Source organism: Manacus candei, unplaced genomic scaffold (assembly GCF_025592945.1).
Source record: "Manacus candei isolate 608988 ecotype Guabito, Panama unplaced genomic scaffold, ASM2559294v1 h1tg000037l, whole genome shotgun sequence".
Classification (NCBI taxonomy): Eukaryota; Metazoa; Chordata; class Aves; order Passeriformes; family Pipridae; genus Manacus; species Manacus candei.
Genome location: NW_026138085.1, coordinates 2,433,979 through 2,454,295, shown reverse-complemented (window position 1 = coordinate 2,454,295; position 20,317 = coordinate 2,433,979). Strand labels below are relative to the sequence as shown.

Genomic DNA, 20,317 nt, shown 5'->3' with positions numbered 1-20,317 from the left:
TAAAAGGCTGCTCAGGCATGTAAAAGGATGGTTCTCTTTGTCCTAAAAATCCCAGTTCCTTTGAGGATAGGGGAGGGGAAATCCAAGCCCAGTATTCCTGAATGTCCACGCTCACGGCACGGCAGCAGTTGGGTAGACAGAGTTCAGGCTACAGCTGAAATCTCATCCAGAGCTTTGCTCCAGGTTCTGTAAACGCATCCAGAGTTATATTGTATAAAATACCAAGTTCTTGCTTTCTGTTGCTTTGCTCATGTTTCCTCTGATATTTTATCATAACTTTGGGAAATAGTCATCCATGTCTTTGGAGACCGGTGTTCAGCTTCACACTGATACAAGGACAGACCCTTGGGAACATTGCAAGCCCTTCACAGCATGTGAGGAAACCTGGATTTTGTTGTGTGTAGGATATCTTTTTTTTTTTAATAAATCTTTTAAATATTGAAACCTATGGGAACATCTAAAACCTATGTCACAAAACTAGCAATATGTGAAGATCACATTCCAAAAATGAATTTTTTTGAAATTTTTAATCAAAACCTGGTTATCATTGTGTGTGTCAGTGCCCTTCCTGGTGTGAAGACAAAACACCTCTTCAGTAGGAAGCAATCTGCATGTTGGAAAGTTCTCCCCTTTTCTCCTCAGAGGGCGAAAGCCACCGATTTTAATTTGGTGTAGAGATGCTGCAGGTGCTCATCCACCTCAGTTGGGTCTGTCCCCTCCAACCAGCCTTTCCTTGGAGCCATGGTGGGTTTATCCCCTCCAGCCAACCTTTCCTTGGAGCCATGGTGGGTTTAGCCCCTCCAACCAGCCTTTCCTTGGAGCCATGGTGGATTTAGCCCCTCCAACCAGCCTTTCCTTGGAGCCATGGTGGGTTTATCCCCTCCAGCCAGCCTTTCCTTGGAGTCACAGGCAGTGCCAGTGCTGCCCTCACTGCTGAGCTGTGGTTCCACAGCCATTCCACGTTAATGCCACATTGGAACCATTGCTGCAAGGTCATCTTTAAGTTAAAAATCTGTATTTTGCTGTGTGACTTGGGCTGAGCTAAATCAGCCCCATGAAACTGGAGGCAGAAGTTCTCAGGTGTGTTTTGCTCCACGGGCCCATCTTGCTAATCACGCTGAGGGAATAAAACTCGACAGTGTGAAAGATCCTGCAATTCTGTAAACTTGGCAGTTATAGAGGGGATAATTAAATGGTGGGCATTGTTAGGAATATTTGTTGTTAGATTCTATTTTAATTGGGGTATCAGTGCAGGGTTTATGTGCATTTCTGCTGCCTTTGGTGTTCTCTCTCCCGTTTGACATCGTTGTTACTGTGCACGTGAAGTGCTTAACACACACTCACATGTTTTAAGCACATGATGAAAATCTGAAGTATGCAAGAAATACTTGGACATTTTCAGTCATGGTTGTGAAATACAGAGAATTTGTGGAACCTGTGACAACAACACTTGAGTATTTTACATTAAGGACCCTGAAACTGGCTCCAGTGCACACCTTGCTCTGCATGCACAGCACATGCATGTGGTTTTACATGTATCTGTAGTTACAAGAATCTGAAAACACTGAGCCAGTGTCTTCCCTGAGGAAGGACCAGCTTGATTTCACAAAAGTCCTTAACAGGGTGATTTGGTGTCTTGTATTTTGGAAGGAATAATCTTTAGAAATCCAGTTATTACCGTGCACTTCAGTGCATGGAGCAGGAAGACAATTGTATTACATTAATTAATACCCATTTGCTACTGTAAGTGGTAAATCCCAGATGAAGTGGGAGCTTTTGTACTTGAAACTTGAAACTTTTGCTACAAACCTGGTTTGCTCGTGAAGGTTGTAAAGGGAATTCAGATCCAGTACTTTGTTGTTCAAATGTGGTGACCAAATGTTAATGCTGGCTTTGCTGATGCACAGAGGAGGATGCTTTACTTAAAAAATACAGCTGGAAACTGCCATCTTCCCAAATTTCAGTGACAGCCCTCCCCAAGTTTCCAGAACCCAATGGAAGGGACCCATCTAACTGTGCTCTAGTCTGTGTTTCCTTTGTCACACATAGGCTGAATTAGAGTATTAGTGGTTGTGTTGGGGATTTTCTAGGACTTTGCCACCTACACTATTTTCCTGTGAGTAATTGCTGGTGTGTAATTTGTCAATGGAATGAGTAAGGTTGAGCTGGGAAAGGTTGGGAAGATTTTCCTCTTAAGTCATACACAGATTTGAGTTCATCCTTCATCTTCATTTAATGCTTGAAACACTTGGACAAAAGCAAAATGCTGCAGCTTATTTCTGACCTGTAGTTGTTAGTGTTTTCCTTCAGCTGCTTCTTCCAGAAATACTGCAAAATACTCTGTGTGTTTTGGAATAACTAAAGCTCACCGGGTGCTCTGTCTGATGAGGCCACACAATAGAGACATTTGGCAATCCAGCAGTGACAATACTTGTCAAATCCAGCTGCTCTATCAGCAGGAATTACTGTGACTAAAGAGCACATGGAAAGAGTGTGTAGGTGTGTTAGACTTTCCTGGCAGGTAATCCCAGCTGAGCCTTCAGGGATCCAGGCTCTTCTTGGATTCTCATCTGGCTACAGAGGCAGGCAGAGGTCCTGGCCCCATAGTGGATAAGTGCAGGGAGATTTCTCTGCTTGTTCATTTAAAACTAGGTGGAAAAAAATCCAATTCTCAATTATCTATTTTTTTTTAAACTGTTATTTTTTAAAAATAAGATAAAGTTGCATTCCCTGTGTTGCTGAGCTGCGCTGGATCTTCAGGATGACATCTTTTACAGGCTGTGCATCAATCAGAATAAATTTTAGGGAGCACAGTTTTCAGCTTTCTTGTTTTTGTTGACTGCCCCCTCCTGTCTGCTTCCCTTCTGCCTTCCTGGGTTGGTTTAACTCTGAGACATGATTAATAGTGGGAGTTGCTGTCAGTCATCTTGCTCTGAAAAACTTCTCTGGAGGCTGTGTGCACTAACCTTTACATGAAAAATTTTGAAAGTCCAGAATAAGTCTGTATTTCTGAACATTAGGTTGTGTGTTAGTGATGAATCATTTGCCTGTTTAGACTGAGCATATGATTGAACTCTTAACAGTGAAGGTTACAATTCAAAAAGGATAACTAATCACCTTCATAATTCACACTTGTAATGCATACAGACTAATTCATAAAATTATTTCCTAACTTACCACAGTTTGGAGATGATGCTTACACCGTTTAACTGCTGGAAAGCTGCTTTTTGTTTGTAGGAACACTTAATTTGTTCCCCCCCTGTTACTGTTTTGATATCACACCACTGCAGTTTTACGGGACTTAATATTTTTCGTATAAAGATAGGACATTCCTAAGGGTGGATTAACAACCTGGTGTTACTTTTCAGCTGTGAACAGCAGAGTGCCCAGTGGCTCCACCAGCTCCTCGCACACTACAGAGTCCCCGACGCCCGAGCCCTGCCCGCAGGCACCGAGCAATGTGCCCTCCCAGTCTGTGCTCCCCATGTACCCCTCAGTGGACATCGATGCACACGTGAGTGATGGCAGCTGGGTTGGAGTGGATTTGCTTCCTGAAAGGGGAAAAAAAAAAAAAATTAATCTAAGTGCTGTTGTAGAATTATTAAAGTTCTCTTTATTTGTAATTTCTGAATTTCTGTTTCTTCCCCCTTTCCCCGTGCAGACTGAGAGTAATCACGACACTGCTCTGACCCTGGCGTGCGCGGGAGGGCACGAGGAACTCGTGTCCGTGCTGATCGCTCGTGGTGCCAACATTGAGCACAGAGACAAGAAAGGTGAGTTTAAACAGTTAGAACAGGAGCACAGTTTGAGCACGAACTGTGCAGCATGAAACAGCCAACTTCAAAATGGTATTTGGGATTCGTTGCTTCAGAACGTCACCAGAGCTTGCAAAAAAATGTGTTCTTGCACTTCACGTGCCACACAAAGCCAGTGACACTGCGTGCACTTCTGCCTGCATTTTTGAAAGGATATTCACCTGAGTGGGATCTTAAGCACATTTGTGAAACGTGAGGCACTTTGGGCTTTGTGATTCACTCCCTGCAAAAAATACCTTGGGAAGCCAGGGCTGATGGGGTAACCATCCAACCTTGGCTGACAGAGCTGGAGGGTAACAGCTGTCAGGTTGGGTATCGTTGTTCTCGGTAACAGAGTTCAACAAAATCTCAAATCTTTTAAAGCTGAGAGGGCAAAACCATCACACCACACACCTTGGAGCTCACAGTGACCACAGGCAACCAGCAACACAGGCAGGGCAGATGGGGTCACTGCGTGGAGCTTCACTGAATAGGAATTAAGCAGAAAACCATGGCTTCTCCAGAGAGGGGAATTGGTTGGAACTTAATCCAAACTGGTCATTGCAAGCACTGTCTAGATTTTTTTTTGCAGAACCTTTCACTGGAATCACAGCCTTGGAATCAGAGCCCATGGCAGGGGCAAAAGAGGTTTGGGAAAGGCTCTGAGGTTGTGGCCTATGCCAGGAAACCCCCAGTCTGAGGAAGACATACCTGAACAATAGAATTCATTATGAATTAACCCTTTTGTGCATTTCTGCTCCTTAATAACACTTGTGAGATACTCAAGGCTGCTTCTAACACCATGTCACATCACTAGGTTTTACGCCTTTGATTCTGGCTGCAACTGCTGGACATGTTGGTGTCGTGGAAATTCTTCTGGACAAAGGTGGGGATATCGAAGCACAGTCCGAGCGCACAAAGGATACTCCGCTTTCCTTGGCATGCTCTGGTGGACGCCAGGAGGTACAGACACGTGGCCTCAAAGGGCTTGAGTTGTTACTTGTGGATAGGTTTTATTTGTACAGAATTGGGGTTCTCCTGTTGATGATAAATCCTCCTTTTTTTCTGGAAGGTTTTTCACCTGTGTTAAGTGTAACTAATTTAAGGCCTTTTCTTCTTCCAAGAAAGGAAGAAGACATTTAAGGCTTTTTTTCTTCCCTCCCTTGCCCTGTCCTAGTTTTGTTAGCTAATGGTTGTGGTCACTTGTGATCACTTGTCTTCAGTCAGTGTGTCCTCACAAGGTAAGGACTCCTGTGAGGGCAGCAGGGATGTTTACTGAATAACTTTATTCACTGAACACTTCCCTTATGCATCTTCCTGCTCTCAAAACTGAAACAGCTGGTGCAGGCACACGGGGACAGGAACTGGAATTTTGTGTGGGCACTATATGTCTTTGGGGCTGATGAGTGCAGATGTAATGCAGGGCACATTGCACCAGGCTTTTAAGGATGTCACATTTTTTTGTGTGTGTTGTTATTGTCCAAATAAGATTTGTTGAATCCTTCCTACTTCAGTCACGTGCATACTTGCTTAGAAGATGGCATGGAGATGGCCCAGGGTTCTGTGCTAGAGTAATTTAAAGATTCAAATAGTTGGCCAAAACTGGAAAGTTTCCACTTTACCTCTGAGTTGCAAATTTTTAACAGTAAAAGTACTTCTCACAAATAAAAGATCAGTGTGGCCTGTGAGAGCATTATATATTGAACAACTCAAGTCTTTTATTCTTCCTCTTTATTTTTTTTTTCTTATACCAGTATCTACCTCTTACATTTCTGGCTTAGCAACTTCTGAGGCAACCTTATTTCTGACATATTTGGAAATCACTGGCCTATGTTAGTAATAAAATGAGGTGCACTGAAGTGCAATATATCACCCAAAATGTTTTAATTTCCCCCAGTTTTGTTTCTCTTAAGCAGCTTCTGATAGAGGTGTCCTTCCTCATGCTGGTCCCCCTAACATCAGTCACTCTGATTTTTACCTCATGTTTTTTTGTAAAGCAGATGGTCAAACTTGGCTCAAGTGTCGTTTGAATTAAAGTTGTGTGAGTTTCTGAAAGAGGTGCTCAGTGTGAGACATTATGGGAGTGGGATAGATCCCTTGTTTGCAAACTTGGAAGATTCAGAGGAAGATTCACTGTAAAGCCTTGCATTCTTGTGTAGGTGGAACAGTCTTTCTGGCAGACAAGTGCTCAGCTGCTGTGCTCATGGGCTGGGGAGGCTGCACAGAGATAGGGGAAAGTCAAGTAGAAGAGGGTAGAGATATTCCTGTGGAATCTTGTCTATTGAGAGGGGAAGCTGGTAGCACACTGGAAAGTTTGAAGTTGTGATAAGCATCCTTTCACTCCCTGGATAACAGCAAAGGCCACGATATGTCTGTTAACACACATGCTGTTTTTCCAGGTTGTTGATTTGCTGTTGGCCCGGGGAGCAAATAAAGAACACAGGAATGTGTCAGATTACACACCATTAAGCCTTGCTGCATCTGGGGGCTATGTTAATATCATCAAGATTCTTCTCAATGCTGGGGCAGAAATTAATTCCAGGTAAGGTACCATGTCACCAGCTGAGCTCAGCACGGCACAGACACTCCGTGTTGGCTCCATGCTGAGGCACAGGTTGGAATCTCAGGTGCTTTCAGACCTCCCTGCAGCCTTTCTACACTGATGTTATCCTGTATGCTCATGTTATCTTAGTGCTTTTAAATTGCTTTTAGCCACCACAAACTTCATCTGACTTATACCTAAATTTTAAGATAACATAGTTTGCAAACCTATTCTTTCTCTTTCCCTTTTCTACCATTTTGGGATCTGGAAATCAAACTATTTTCAGTAGAACTGGGTAAAGGAACCAGCCAAAGTGCTCAGGGCACCTCTGTGTGTTTGTTTGAAAATACCTTTTGCAGGAAGAAGAACAAATTCACACAACTATGTCTCTTAAGCCTCTTCTCCATTCATTTTAAGAAAACTCACATATATTCTATCACTAGATAGAGTGAGAGAACTCTTAACTAGAGAAAGTTAAAACTGCAGCTGTGCTAGAAACACTTGTTTCTCTGAATGAATCAGATGCAACCTTGATTTTTAGTAAATGTAGTTTAAGGCTTATCTGTGCTTCAGCCATCAGAATGTCTGAAAGCTGAAATGTATTTTCCTTGTTTATAAATTGCAGTTGCCTATTGCATGTAGTTCCTCTTGTGGTTTCTCCTAGCCAATTAAAAATACTGCTATTTTAGATCAGTGTCTATATTTGTATAGGTTATATGTTCTTTTCTGACATTTTGTTGCTCTTGGATACATTTGGAAAGCTCTCGGAGTTTTCCTCCAGCTCTGGGCACTGCAGTTGTGTTTCTTTTCCTTAGGACTGGGAGTAAGCTGGGAATTTCTCCTCTGATGTTGGCTGCTATGAACGGCCACGTCCCTGCCGTGAAGCTGCTGCTTGATATGGGTTCAGATATTAATGCCCAGATCGAGACCAACCGGAACACAGCCCTGACCCTGGCCTGCTTCCAGGGCCGGGCAGAGGTGGTCAGTCTGCTCCTGGACAGGAAGGCCAATGTCGAGCACAGGGCAAAGGTAAGGGGGGCACTCACCTTTCCTTGTGATTTATTGCCTCTGAGCCATCAAGTTTCTTCAGAGTTCCTGTGACTTTGAGCCTCTCCGGCTCAGAGGAGTTATTACATCAGAGCATTTAAACGTTCTGAAATGTGTGGTTTCTTTAAAGAAAGAAAGAAAAAAAAGGCATCAGTGATGAATTTTTTTGCATTAGGGAAAAGCTGACTGGTCCTTCTGAGCTCATAATGAAACTTAGATTCACTCTTTCTAAACTTGACGTGATACTCATTAACAGAACAGATATTTTTACATACAAGTGAAGTCTAGGCAGGAAGAGAATAGTGTTGCTTTTGATTCTCATGTAGAGCAGATTCTCATGTCTACAACAGAAGTAGTGCAGTCAGACTTTTTGTAAAGATTTTACATTGCTGTAGAACCCGTGGCTTCAGTACTGTGACCTTCTGTGCCTCTGAAATGCTCCACAGGTCCCATCCTTTGGTGCTCTGGGACAGCTTTGTGTCTCCTGCCATAAAGCAAGCTTAAAGCTTGTGTAGACAGCCAGACTGATTTCCCCAGCACAAAGGAATTTTTGGTAACTCCTAAGGCTGCTGAAATAATTGCTGTGTCTGTCTACCCCGCCTGCTTCTGGAATGACTGTGGCTGGAGGAAAGGGGATATGGATAAAAGCCAGCTCTCAAATGGTCAGTTGGGCATGTTAGCAGCTGGTGTAAGTTTATTTAACAGTCTGACCTGGCAACTAAGTTGGGCCCAGATCAGTCTCAGTGCTAAGGGAGGCTAGAGAAAAGCTATAAAAACCAGTTTCTCAGTATTTTTGTAGAAACACTTGTGTCTTCATTTGAATCTGTTCTAACCTCTGTTGTAGAGATCCTGTTATAAACTTTGCTTTTGCTGTTGAGACAGGTATCTGGTGGCTCTTAGTGAACAGTTTGCTTGGGTTTGTATAAATCGAAGCCCAAGAGTGTCTGGTTTTTGGGTTGGTTTTGTTTGGTTGGTTTGTGTGTGGGTGTTCTGTTTTGTTGTTGGGGGTTTTTTTGTTGGGTTTTTTGGGTATTTTTGAGACAGAGACTGCTTGAAGTTAGGCTCCTAAACTAAATACAGGCAGCTAAATAAAAAAATCTTATTTCCCTTTGTAGGAATCATTTATGTCTTATCCAAAGTGTATTGTACAGATTTCACAGAATAACTTGTTCTCTTTGCACAGACTGGTCTCACACCTCTGATGGAAGCAGCTTCAGGAGGCTATGCAGAGGTTGGAAGGGTTCTCCTTGATAAAGGAGCAGATGTGAATGCCCCACCTGTGCCTTCCTCAAGAGACACAGCTTTAACCATTGCAGCAGACAAGGGTCACTACAAGTTCTGCGAGCTCCTCATTAATCGGTAAATCGTGTCTTCTAATTAAGTGTTCAAGGGTTGGACAGGGCTCCGAGCAACCTGATCTCATGGGTGACATCCCTGCCCATGACAAGGGGGTTGGAACAAGATGATCTTTAAGGTCCCTTCCAACCCAAACCATCTCTGGCTTTATGATTAGTGGCACGTCTCTTCTGCTCATCCTCACTGTCACCTGGGGGGCAAAGCCTGGAAGCAGCTCTTGAGCTTTTCAAGCAGAACCCTGTGTGCTGCTAAAATCTCAAGGGGCTGCTTTGTCCCATGGCTAGTCACCACACTGATGATAATTTAAAGGTTGCTGGTTGCATACCTGTGGTGCAGTAGGTGACACAAAGTGCATGTTGGTTTCTGTCAGGGAGATTTCAATGATCCCCACGTCACGATGTCGGAAATGAAACAGCAAATTTCAGGGACAGAATTTCTCATATTTAGCCACTATATTTCAGTTATTAAAGTTCTATATCCAGTTGTACTCTGGTCTTTTGTGATCTTGCTGGCTTCCACCTTCACTTATCCCCTGTTTCCCTCTGTTCCACTTGTGTGTTTTCAGAGGAGCCCACATCGACGTTCGGAACAAGAAAGGAAACACCCCGCTGTGGCTGGCAGCGAACGGGGGGCACTACGATGTGGTCCAGCTGCTTGTCCAAGCAGGAGCAGACGTGGATGCTGCAGATAATAGGAAAATTACCCCTCTTATGTCAGCATTTCGCAAGGTAGGAGACCAACATTTATGTTTTCAAAACATTGCTTCTCGCTTGGGCTTGAATCTGAACGCTTGGTTTGGGAAGGATCGAATATAACTCAGCAAAAGGAATACTTTGGTAAAAATACCTGCCTTGACGTAATCATAATTGCTGTACTTCACACAGATCCAGTTTTTGAGAGGTGAAAAAGCTGTTCCAGAAACCATATTCACCTTATTATTTCCAGTTGTACACTGTCCAAAAACTTCCACCGTTTGAGACTTTTGCCAGTTTGAGGTTTCCATAGTTCCCTCTACCTGTCTGGACTGCACTACTTGTTTCAGTCCTGCTTTTGAGATGAACACAGCACCAGTCTGGAATAAGCTGTGCCAATTCCTTTGTGCTCCTCCTCTTCTGTTCCTAATCTGTTGTGATGGGACACTTTGTGTAGTTGGCTCATTTGTCACCTACTGCCTTTTCTTCTTGGCAGGAAGAATGTTGCTTTGTGATGGTTTCATCAGTTGTGGTGTTGGATGCAAGGATCCTATATCAGAGGAATTTATTCACTGTAGCTGCTTCACCTTTAATGAAACAGCAACTAAGTGTGCAGCTTTTTTGACAAACAGCCGTGCTGAGCATGCCACTGCTGTCTTCTTTCACTTAACTTCAGAAGCAGCAGTTGGGTCCTTTGTGTGGTTGCACAGTGTATCCCAGTAGCAAAGGAATGTGTTTGCCAGGATAACATACAGGTGGCTCAGTTCCCTGATCAGAGTTACCTTGTAACTGAGCAGTCTAAGTTAGTTCCATGGTGTGAGTGGCAAAAGAGTGGATCGGGTGACAGATGGTGTCTAAAGAGTGTTGTCCTGGCTGTTACTAAAAATGTGACAATCTGCTTCTTTCCTTGGGCCTGATTTGGTCCTTGTATTTTAAAATAAGAAATAACTTGTGCAAGAGCTTGTCTTTGCCACCTTGAAGCACAACAGTAGCTGTGCTGTCAGCACCAAGCAAGCAGTAACTGCCCTTCTCCCCAGACAGCAGCTCACCAGACATGTTCTTGCTTATTACGAGTCTTCTGCATTGGACTAAGAGATATCAAACCTGTATTTTGATGGTGAGTGTTGACAATTGTATACAAGAGATTAGAATTTTCTTTGCTGTTCTAGGGGCACGTGAAAGTAGTTCAGTTCCTGGTGAAAGAAGTGAACCAGTTTCCTTCAGACATTGAGTGCATGCGCTACATAGCGACCATCACAGACAAGGTGAGCTGGAACTGGGGACGAGACCCTGCCCTGAATTTTCAGCAAAAATATACATGGGAAGTTTTTTAAGTGTTCAAAAACTGAACTCTTTGCATGTCTCCTTAATACAGAACTTAAAAAATAAATCAGCATTTACAGTCCTGTTCTGTGAAATAGTTTGTATGTTTATGACTGCAGGGGAGCCGATCTTTTGTTTTAGGGTAAGGCTCGCTCCTCAATTTGTAGCTTCTTATGGGTCTAGTAAGACAAGTTTGTATTCCAGGACCTGTTGAAAAAGTGTCACCAGTGTGTGGAGACAATTGTGAAAGCTAAAGACCAGCAGGCTGCAGAAGCCAATAAGAATGCAACTATATTGCTGAAGGAGCTAGACCTGGAAAAAGTGAGTAAAGCATTGCTGTCGTGTAGCAGAGTGGTTTGAACTGTGTGTGAAAACTCACAGGCTGTGTTTCCTTTGCTGCTTCTTGTGCTGTGACTGTGTGTTCCTTCCTCTAATATGTACATGAAGCACATGCTGAGGGTGGCAAATTATAATTGACTTCTGCTTCAGCCACTCCATTGTCCTTTTTAGGAAAGCTTGGACTTAACAATGGTTTCCTTAGGCAGAAGCTCTCTGGGATCATCTCAGAGCAGAGGATGTGGGACTAAGGGAGGTCTCCAGTCTCATGGTGTGTTTATGTGTGTGTAAATCATAATTCATAAGCATTTTATGGGCTTCAGTGCAGTTCTGTTCAGAATTGAGCAGGTAGTGGGGAAAATCCCCTTCTCCCTCACTGAGAATACTGTGCAGTGTCCTGAAGTAAAACACTTATACACTCTTTAGTGGGCTCTTTTATGATGTTCTTACAATTTTTGGCAAGTTCCACATTAGTGTATTAACACACCTCAGTTGCTGTGCAACATAAATGACTGATTCCATATATTTAAAAAGTGGTTAAAATTAGAGCAGTTCTATGTAAAATACTCTTTTGAGTACTGGCTGTTGAATCAGAGATGTGAACATCACTGCAGAAATATTGCTGAGGTTATTAAATATTTGTTTGAGAAAGGACTGAGAGGATGAGAGATTTTGCTGTTTTTCCAGCAAAACTGTATTTTTGTAATACCTCTGTTTTGGTTGTTATTTTGTTGTTATTCCTTAAAGTTTTTGGACCAGCTAGTCCTGTTGTTCCATAAGGTCTGCCCAGTTTCTGTGTAATGATTCAGTATGTGACATTCTAGTTCATCCTGCTCTCTCCTTTCTCCCTTCCCTCAGATTTCTAGGGAAGATCTGATTTATAAGGATAATTTAGTCTGTGTGAAAATGTTTAAATATTCATCTTTTTCTCCTACATAGTCAAGAGAGGAGAGCAGAAAACAAGCTCTTGCAGCCAAAAGGGAGAAAAGGAAGGAAAAGAGAAAGAAGAAGAAAGAGGAACAAAAAAGAAAACAAGAAGAAGATGAAGAAAACAAGCCTAAGGAAACTCTGGAACTGCAAGAAGATGACGATGAAGAAGAAAACGACGATGAAGGTAAAGAACAAGTGTTTCTATGAACAATGTAGTTGTGGGGGTGCCTTTTTTAACTGTCAAGGGAATGTGTTTGAAAGCTGGTCTCTCTTACTGTGGCAGTGTTGCATGGCTGCTGCCCTGGTTCTTCCCTCCACAGTCTGAGTTCCTGGCAAAACTCCTTTGTTCACTTTTTTACCCCCCTTCATTTGTTCATGAGAGTCTTTCACTCTTGGAGGATTTACACCTAAATGTAGTGCAGGTATTCTGACAGCTCAGCAAGGAGCATAACTTGAGCTGTAGTGTGTGTTCAGTCAGGACACTGACTTCTATACTGTGTGGGTTCTGATTGTACATCAACTGTTTTTTTCAGTGGAGCAAGAAGTTCCTATAGAGCCTCCAAGTGCAACTACTACAACTACAATTGGAATTTCTGCAACATCAACTACCTTCACAAATGCCTTTGGGAAGAAGAGAGCTAATGTGGTGACTACCCCCAGCACAAATAGAAAAAATAAGAAAAACAAAACAAAAGAGACTCCTCAGAATATGCAGATAATTTTGCCAGATCAGCATATATCCCTAGCACAGCAAAAAGCAGATAAAAATAAAATAAATGGAGAGCCGAGAGGCGGTGGTGCAAGTGGGAACAGTGATTCAGATAACTTGGATAGCACAGACTGCAACAGTGAAAGCAGCAGTGGAGGGAAGAGCCAAGAGCTGAACTTCACGATGGACACGAACTCCTCGGAGCGGCGCTATGCCTCACTGCTCATCCCCTCTCAGGAAGAGAAAACCAGCACCTCAGCTTCCAAAACACCAACCAGGTGAGCCTGCCCTGTTCATTCCTTAATTCCCTGTTGCTTCACAAGGTTTCCACCTATACCAGTAGCTTAAGCTCTCCACCAAAGGGTACATCCCCAAAGCTTGGAGAGCTCAGTCTGCTTTATTCGTGTAGCTCTTAAGTAATACTGTCAAGTGTGTTGAACACAACCTCTTTAATATGGTAAAGGTAAAACTTTTTGGCATTTCTACCTGATTTTAAATACTATTTGAGCAAAATGACTCTCTGTGCTCTTTAAGCATCTGTGTTTCAGTGTCAGCTTTATTAGAATATATTTTAAAGTGAATAAGCTGGGACTTTAAGGAAGTCCATTTACAGAAGTGTTTTTGTGACCTGTTGACTGTTTTATGGTTTCATCATTAATTCATTTGACTTGCAATCTCTTTATTTGAAGGAAGGAAGAAGTTGATGACTCTGAGCATTTCACCTGCCAGGTGGATGGCCAGTTTGATTTAAGCTTGTCGAGCCAGAGGTGAGAGCCATAAGAACTCAGGGGATATACAGGGCCATGTGAACAGTTTGGAAGATCATTCAGTTCCCAGGGAATGTTCTGATAATTTTTATAACACCATTTTCTGATTAGCTCATTGGTCTGAGTCAGAAACCATAGATCCCCTCTGGGTCTTGTAGACTTTGTTTATTTTTACATCTAATTAGTACGAGTCTGATCCTCCATAGCTGTGTTTTTAATTTCCATTTCCTGCACTAAGGGAGGGGAGAGGGTACAGGGGATGATCTGCAGGATACTGGGCTGACTGAGAACCCATCTTCAATAAAAATACACACACTGTGGCATCAAAAAGGGCAAAGAGAGAGGGCTGTGGTCAGACTGACTGAGGAGTTTGTAGAGTTGGGATTTTCTTTTTTCTTTCTCCTTTTTTCTCCTCAAAGTTAGGTGCAGAAGTAGTGGATTCATCAGCCCTTGTAGTTGAGGGGGTGTGTTTTGAGCTTGCCTTAGGAATGTTAGAAGTTGGAATTTGCCTCTGTTCTGACCTATGAACATGAATTTTTCAGCCTTGGCCCTTTCATCCAAGGTCTGCTACAAGAGTCTCAGGGTCCTGTGCAGTTCACTGCAGCAGGATGAGCTAAATGCACACTTCTGACTCCTTGTTAGAGGTGGTTCTTCTGTTAGATAAAGTACACTGAGGAATCAAACATTATGTAAATGGGACTAGTATAGTTATTGACTTCTGCAGGTGCTCTTTGGCTCTTGCACTAGGCAGACTTTGTCTCACAGTCATTTCTAAATTTTTACCCTTCCTGAATTGCTCTTCTCTTTAATCACAGACATGCTGATGACAATGCTGCTGTAATTGAAACCAAAACTCAGACTTCACAGCAATGCTCTTCTGGAAAAATAACTAGATATTTTCAGATAAAACAGGGAAAAACTTTTAAAGTTTACTCTGGTATTGATATTCCCCAGTGGACTTTTTTCTATCACATGCATTTTCTTGTTCTTTGCCTCAGTTTTCATTATCTGAGGACAGGTTCTCCACAGAACTTTCAAATACCTTGGGTTAGGTGTATTATCAGAGAGCTAAAACTTACTAAGGTAAAGAGAGAAAATGCTGCCATCTTAAAAGGTTTATTGTCTAAACATTGCTTTTCAAGAGGGGAGAACACAATATAGACATATAATCAGGAGGTGCCTGAGTGGCTGTGTACCACCTATTACAAACTATTCTATTCTTAGTCCTTCTGGTATTATTTAATTCACTTTAACATTCTACTTTTTGGAGGAAGGGCATAGTCTTGACTAAAAGGTAAAAAATAACCCTCCCCAAAGTCACCTAACAGTTATTCCAGGTAGAAAATAAAAACAGTTCATGCTACTGGTTTCAAGCTGCAGAAATGTAAACTTAATGCTGTAATTTTATTCTGTGATTTGTAATTAGCACATTTCTGTTCCCAGACTTGATGGTGAAGGTCATTCGAATTCCTTGTCGACTACTTACAAGTCTGTTTCCCTGCCTCTGACCTCTCCAAATGTAAAGCTGAATCTGACCAGTCCAAAAAGAGGCCAGAAAAGAGAAGAAGGCTGGAAAGAAGTCGTTAGAAGGTAAAGACTTTAATTCTGTATTTAAAAACTGTCAGTGAACTTTTTAGCTTGTAAACCATTCTCAAATACAGAATGTCCAGCAAGGTTATATAATTCCAGAATTAACTTACAAAAAATCTACCCCCCCTTACTGTTGCAGTGCTGTGAAAACCAATTGCAGACCTAATTTGTAGTGACTCCTCACTAACTTAACGTCAGCATGACATGAACATTTTATTTGGTACGAGGGTTTTCTTCTCCTGTGAGTTCAGTGGAGTAAAGATAAAAGGAGAAGGGAGCAGAGGGCAGTGAAAAGCCCTCCAGCAGATGATTGCACGTGAACTAAGGGCAGGATGGATTTGAGTAGAGGAGAGATGGATGATCTCTTCAAGGCCAGAACTCACTGTGCTTTGAGCAGTGACCTTGATCACTTGTTCTGTGGAAAATTTATTCACCTAAATGTGAGTGGTTGGAGGTACAGTGAGATTTAAAGGTTTTCTGTGAAACAAACTTTTCCTTTGAAAATGTACTGGGGTTTATTGTATGGCCATTAACACCCCAGTATCTTTCTTGTAACCTTTATCATATCTACTGCTTGTAACTAGAATGGTCATCTGGCTTTCCTCTTTTTGTTCTCTTTATCAAAAAGGAATACAGCACAAACATACAGGTGTCAGATGCTTTTGGCTGCTCTTATGAAGCTCTCCTGCTTTTCTTCAGTGGCAGTGACCAGATATGCTCACTTTGGGGAGTTTCAGGCTGTGCAAAGAACAGAATTGTACAGAGAATTTAATGCGTTCAGATCAGAGGAAACCACAGACTGTTCTTAATAAAGGTTTAAAAAGGCAGCTTAATATGAAAATTTAGGTGTTTGAACCCTTGGAGAGTTGGTTCGGCCTCTGCCTTTCGATGTGGTCGCCAGTGGGGCTCTCCACAGTGCCATGGCCTTGCTGGGTGTGTGGTAGCAGCCTGTGCCCCTCTTGGGCAGGAACCCTCCAGACAGCAGCTGATCCACCTCTGACCTGGGGCTGCTCCAGCTCTCCTGGGGCTCTCGAGTCTCACCAGCTCAGCTCAACTGCTCATGTGGGTGTTGTCTGCTCTTCTGGCCATGGCAGGGTTCTAGAGATGGCATCCAGAACCCACCCTGTCCTCCTTCCCTGTGCCATGAGGAACATTCCATACAGTTCTGCACTGGTGTTTGCTGTGCCCTGGCTGATGGAAGTGTGTCCTGCCAAAGAGCTTTGTTGGTGACCACGGACCCGCGGTCGCAGTGCCCGGGAGCTGCACGGCTTCCTCTCCCAAAGCCTCTCCTGGTCTCAACAAGAATCCTTCTCCTTCCCTTTCCCTGTGAGTGATCCCCCAGCTAGAAAGGATGTCTATCAAAGTAACGGATGCAAACATCCCTTCTGCCCCTGACAGGCAAGTGGGCAGAGTTTTGAAAGACCCTCCCCCCAGCAACACTCTGCAGCCAACACCGATTGAGCAATTCCAGCTGCAGAGAGGAGGGCGCTGCTGTTCCGGAGCAAAAAGGTACTGCTTGGGACACTTCTCCAGGTCAACACCATCAGCCTTGGCAGGGAGGGAGGGAAAGGACTGTGGGTGATGGGTGGGAGGGGACTGGACACTGGGGTGGGCTTTCTTGGAGGAGAAATGTCTCCCTGGGATTCCCAGTGGGCTGAGGTGGAAGCAGACCAAGGTACAGTCAGGAGCCCTGTGAGCAGTGTGGGTGTTCTTGAAAGTTAGGTGATGATGGAAGCTCTGGTTTGATAGGGAGTGACTGGGATGTCTGGCTTGAGAGAGGAGCCTTGGGGTTGGAGGGGGGGAAGAAAACCCAAAGCAGGAAGCAGCTGTGGGACAGAACTGGGTGAATACTCTGAAGTTCTGGAGATAGCAAAGGTTGTGGTGTACTGTCTTGGCAGGAGAGGGCGAAAGAAACCACCTTGGCTACATGAGGTGATGCTTTAGAACATTTCCATTTATTTAGATATTTAGAATAAAAGGTGTTTCCTTTAAGTCCTGTTAAGTGAGAAACAATTTCCTGAGGATCAAGAACTGGAATAGTTTCCAGGACTGAAATAGCTCCGTGGAGCTGGCAGCCTTTCCAGGGGGTGGTAGGGATCTGTCCCATGTTCAGAGGCACTTGCACTGTGATCAGTGGTTTCTGAACTCCCTTTGAATCCCCTCTAATTGTTCAGTGTTGAGCCAGGCACATCACTACCAAGCCTGAAGGCAGTGTATGGGTGCCAAAGGTCCACACCATAAAGTTTGGGGACAGTGGTGGCCCAGAGACCACAGCTGGGGTCTGAATGCAAGCAGAGCTCGTGTTCCAAGACTTCCCAATGCTGTGTGTGTGCACTGACTCACCAATACCACGTGAATTAGGAAAACTCTAAACTGACTGACTCTGGTGACAGCATTGTGGTCTGACAGTGAGCCTGTTTCTGCAAGTCCTGGCTGCCATCACAGGGGCTTCCAGCAGCTCCCTAAATCCCAGGCCTGCACACCTTCACCATCTGCCACCACCGTTGTTTGTTGGTGACTCAGCGCTTCCAGATCTTGAGGTCTGAAAGAGATGAATACTCCAAGGTTATGGATGCAGCCATATTACAGAGCAGATATTACAGAGCTGATCCCTGGGAAAACATTGGAAAGCCACCACCTCCTTGCTATAATAGCTAAACCACAGGCTTTTATATTTGAAGCAGCGCTGTTTATGTAAGTTTAGGTTGATAAGCTAAGGGTTTGTCTCACTTTGGAGGGGTACACAAGATAAAATAAAAACCAGAAGTGTTTCTGAAGCAATGTGAAGCACATATATCTGTGTTACAGTAGTGCTGGAATAAATGCTTCTGGAGAGCCCTTGTCAGGTACTGAGGATGAATAATTTGAGTGGAGGAGTTTGAGAAGGCTCCAAAGGGTGAAGAAAGTATGAGCAGAAAACCACTTACTGCCCTGAAACTTAAGAATATTGCTTCAACCACTGTCAGACAATGCATTTCACAGATTTCTGATCTTTGTGATATAGGTCAAAGAAATTATCAGTCCCAGCTTCTGTCGTATCTAGAATAATGGGAAGAGGTGGGTGCAACATCACGGCAATTCAAGATGTCACTGGCGCCCACATCGATGTTGATAAGCAAAAAGATAAGAATGGAGAGAGGATGATCACTATAAGGTACAGTATCTTGAAATGAAAGTCTTGAGTCAGTCCACGGTGTCATTTCTTGAGAAGCTTGTTTGCTTTTTAAGGCAGGACCTATTTAGGTTCTTGGTACTGAATAGAGCACACATTCCTGCTGCCAAGATATGCTGACAGTTGACTTCAGAGATAATCCTTAAGATACACAGAAGTCAAGAAATAACTTACTGGAGTAAACATACAGTAGACTTATGGATCAGTCTGAAACTGAGGCTGTGGAATGTTGTGCAAAGTGGGGTTTCCTTTTGCAAAACATAAACCTGTTTGTATTTAATCTAGGGGTGGTACAGAGTCCACGCGATACGCAGTGCAGCTCATCAATGCCCTTATTCAAGATCCCGCCAAGGAACTGGAAGACTTGATTCCTAAAACCCACATAAGAACGCCTGCTTCGAGCGCCAAATCAATCCATGCAAACTTTTCATCTGGAGTCAGCACTGCGACTGCTTCCAACAAGAACTCCTTTCCTCTCGGAGCGCCGCCCCTCGTCACGTCGCAGTCGTCGACGCTGTCGACCTTCCAACCTACCAACAAACTGAACAAGAATGTCCCTGCCAACGTGCGCTCGTCTTTTCCGGTGTCTCTTCCTCTCGCTTACTCTCACCCTCATTTTGCCTTGCTGGCTGCCCAAACTATGCAACAGATCCGGCACCCTCGCTTACCTATGGCCCAATTTGGAGGAACCTTTTCACCTTCACCGAACACTTGGGGACCATTCCCGGTGAGACCAGTTAACCCTGGCAGCACAAACAGCTCTCCAAAGCATAATAGCTCGAGTCGTGTAGGTAGCCAGAATGGAAACGTTTTGCAGACAGAGTCTCCCGGATTAGCTACGTCCAGTTGTCCCGTTACCGCCTCGTCTGTAGCTGCTTCCACCCAGCCGCTGTGCGTGACCAGTAACCGGACTCCCTCCTCGGTCAGGAAGCAGCTCTTCGCCTGCGTTCCCAAGACGAGCGCTGCAGCCACAGCCATCTCAACTGTGACGAGCACCTGTAGCACTCTGCCCTCAGCTCCCTCTGCTTCCCCAAACAACGGGCAGGTGCCCACGGCGTTCCTGCCATCCAGCGCTCCGCCGGCGCAGCATTCCGCGCTGAAAGCGGACTCGTTCTCGGCCGTCTCGGCGCCCAAGGAGAAGGTGCCGACCCCGGAGCAGCCGCCCGCAAACGCACCAGCTTCGGTGGCGAGCAGCTGCAGTATGTCAGCCAGCAGCAGCTCAGGGGGCACCGAGACCCGCCCCTCGAGCAGCCCTGCCCCGCTCAGTAACGCCCAGGAGGAGATACTGCCAACCAGCATGTCGGAGATCAGCCCTTCCATGTCGATGCCTTTCTCATCCAGCTCAGAAACTGCTCCTTTAAGCTTAGCGTCGCCCAGGTCAGTCGTTGCAGATAATCAGGACAACAGTAACTTACCTCAAGTAGCTGTACCAGCACCTCGAGTTACTCACAGGATGCAGTCCAGAGGTTCTTTCTATTCAGTGGTACCAAATGCAAACCTCCATCAAGATCCTCAGTCTATTTTTGTTACGAATCAAGTTCCTTTAACACCTTCTCAAGGTCCACCTGCTGCAGTGCAGCTTTCATCAGCCATGAACGTTATGAACGGTTCTCAGATGCACATTAACCCAGCAAACAAATCATTGCCTCCTGCCTTTGGGCCAGCAACGCTCTTCAATCACTTTAGTAGTCTTTTTGATAGCAACCAGGTGCCAGCTAACCAAGCATGGGGAGACTGTCCACTCTCTACCCGAGCAGCAGCTGACCCATCTTTCACTGTTCAGTCTACCTTTCTGAATAACTCTGTGCTAGGACACGTGGAAAACGTCCATCCTGACAACTCCAAGGCTCCTGGTTTCAGGCCACCTTCCCAGCGGGTTTCAACTAGTCCTGTAGGTAAGTCATTAAGGTCATGCACTGGACAAAATTCTTCAGCCATTGCACTTTGATCATCTCAAACTGACAGAGGAGTAGTCTGCAAATGACAGTCGGAGAATGCTTGTGTAATGAGGATGGCCTGTTTTTTCCAAGTGCTCTTTAAAATGTTGATGATTTTTTTT

At 44.1% G+C, this 20,317-nt stretch overlaps 1 protein-coding gene across 15 annotated transcripts in view; it reads left to right on the top strand.

Moving 5' to 3' along the window:
• The window catches only part of ANKHD1 (ankyrin repeat and KH domain containing 1), a 99,484-nt gene that overhangs the window by 67,117 nt on the left and 12,050 nt on the right, over positions 1–20,317 (top strand). For 14 of the 15 annotated variants that reach the window (XM_051793677.1, XM_051793675.1, XM_051793674.1 and 11 more), the window contains 16 exons: positions 3,369–3,514; positions 3,662–3,773; positions 4,612–4,757; positions 6,194–6,336; positions 7,152–7,365; positions 8,567–8,742; positions 9,305–9,467; positions 10,601–10,696; positions 10,959–11,075; positions 12,030–12,204; positions 12,554–13,007; positions 13,419–13,496; positions 14,940–15,086; positions 16,485–16,595; positions 18,091–18,240; positions 18,544–20,153. In XM_051793677.1, the coding sequence (XP_051649637.1) occupies positions 3,369–3,514; positions 3,662–3,773; positions 4,612–4,757; positions 6,194–6,336; positions 7,152–7,365; positions 8,567–8,742; positions 9,305–9,467; positions 10,601–10,696; positions 10,959–11,075; positions 12,030–12,204; positions 12,554–13,007; positions 13,419–13,496; positions 14,940–15,086; positions 16,485–16,595; positions 18,091–18,240; positions 18,544–20,153 (4,038 nt within the window). Of the gene's footprint in view, positions 1–3,368; positions 3,515–3,661; positions 3,774–4,611; positions 4,758–6,193; positions 6,337–7,151; positions 7,366–8,566; positions 8,743–9,304; positions 9,468–10,600; positions 10,697–10,958; positions 11,076–12,029; positions 12,205–12,553; positions 13,008–13,418; positions 13,497–14,939; positions 15,087–16,180; positions 16,463–16,484; positions 16,596–18,090; positions 18,241–18,543; positions 20,154–20,317 lie in introns of those variants that run through there. The other variant, XM_051793678.1, reaches the window with a different exon arrangement.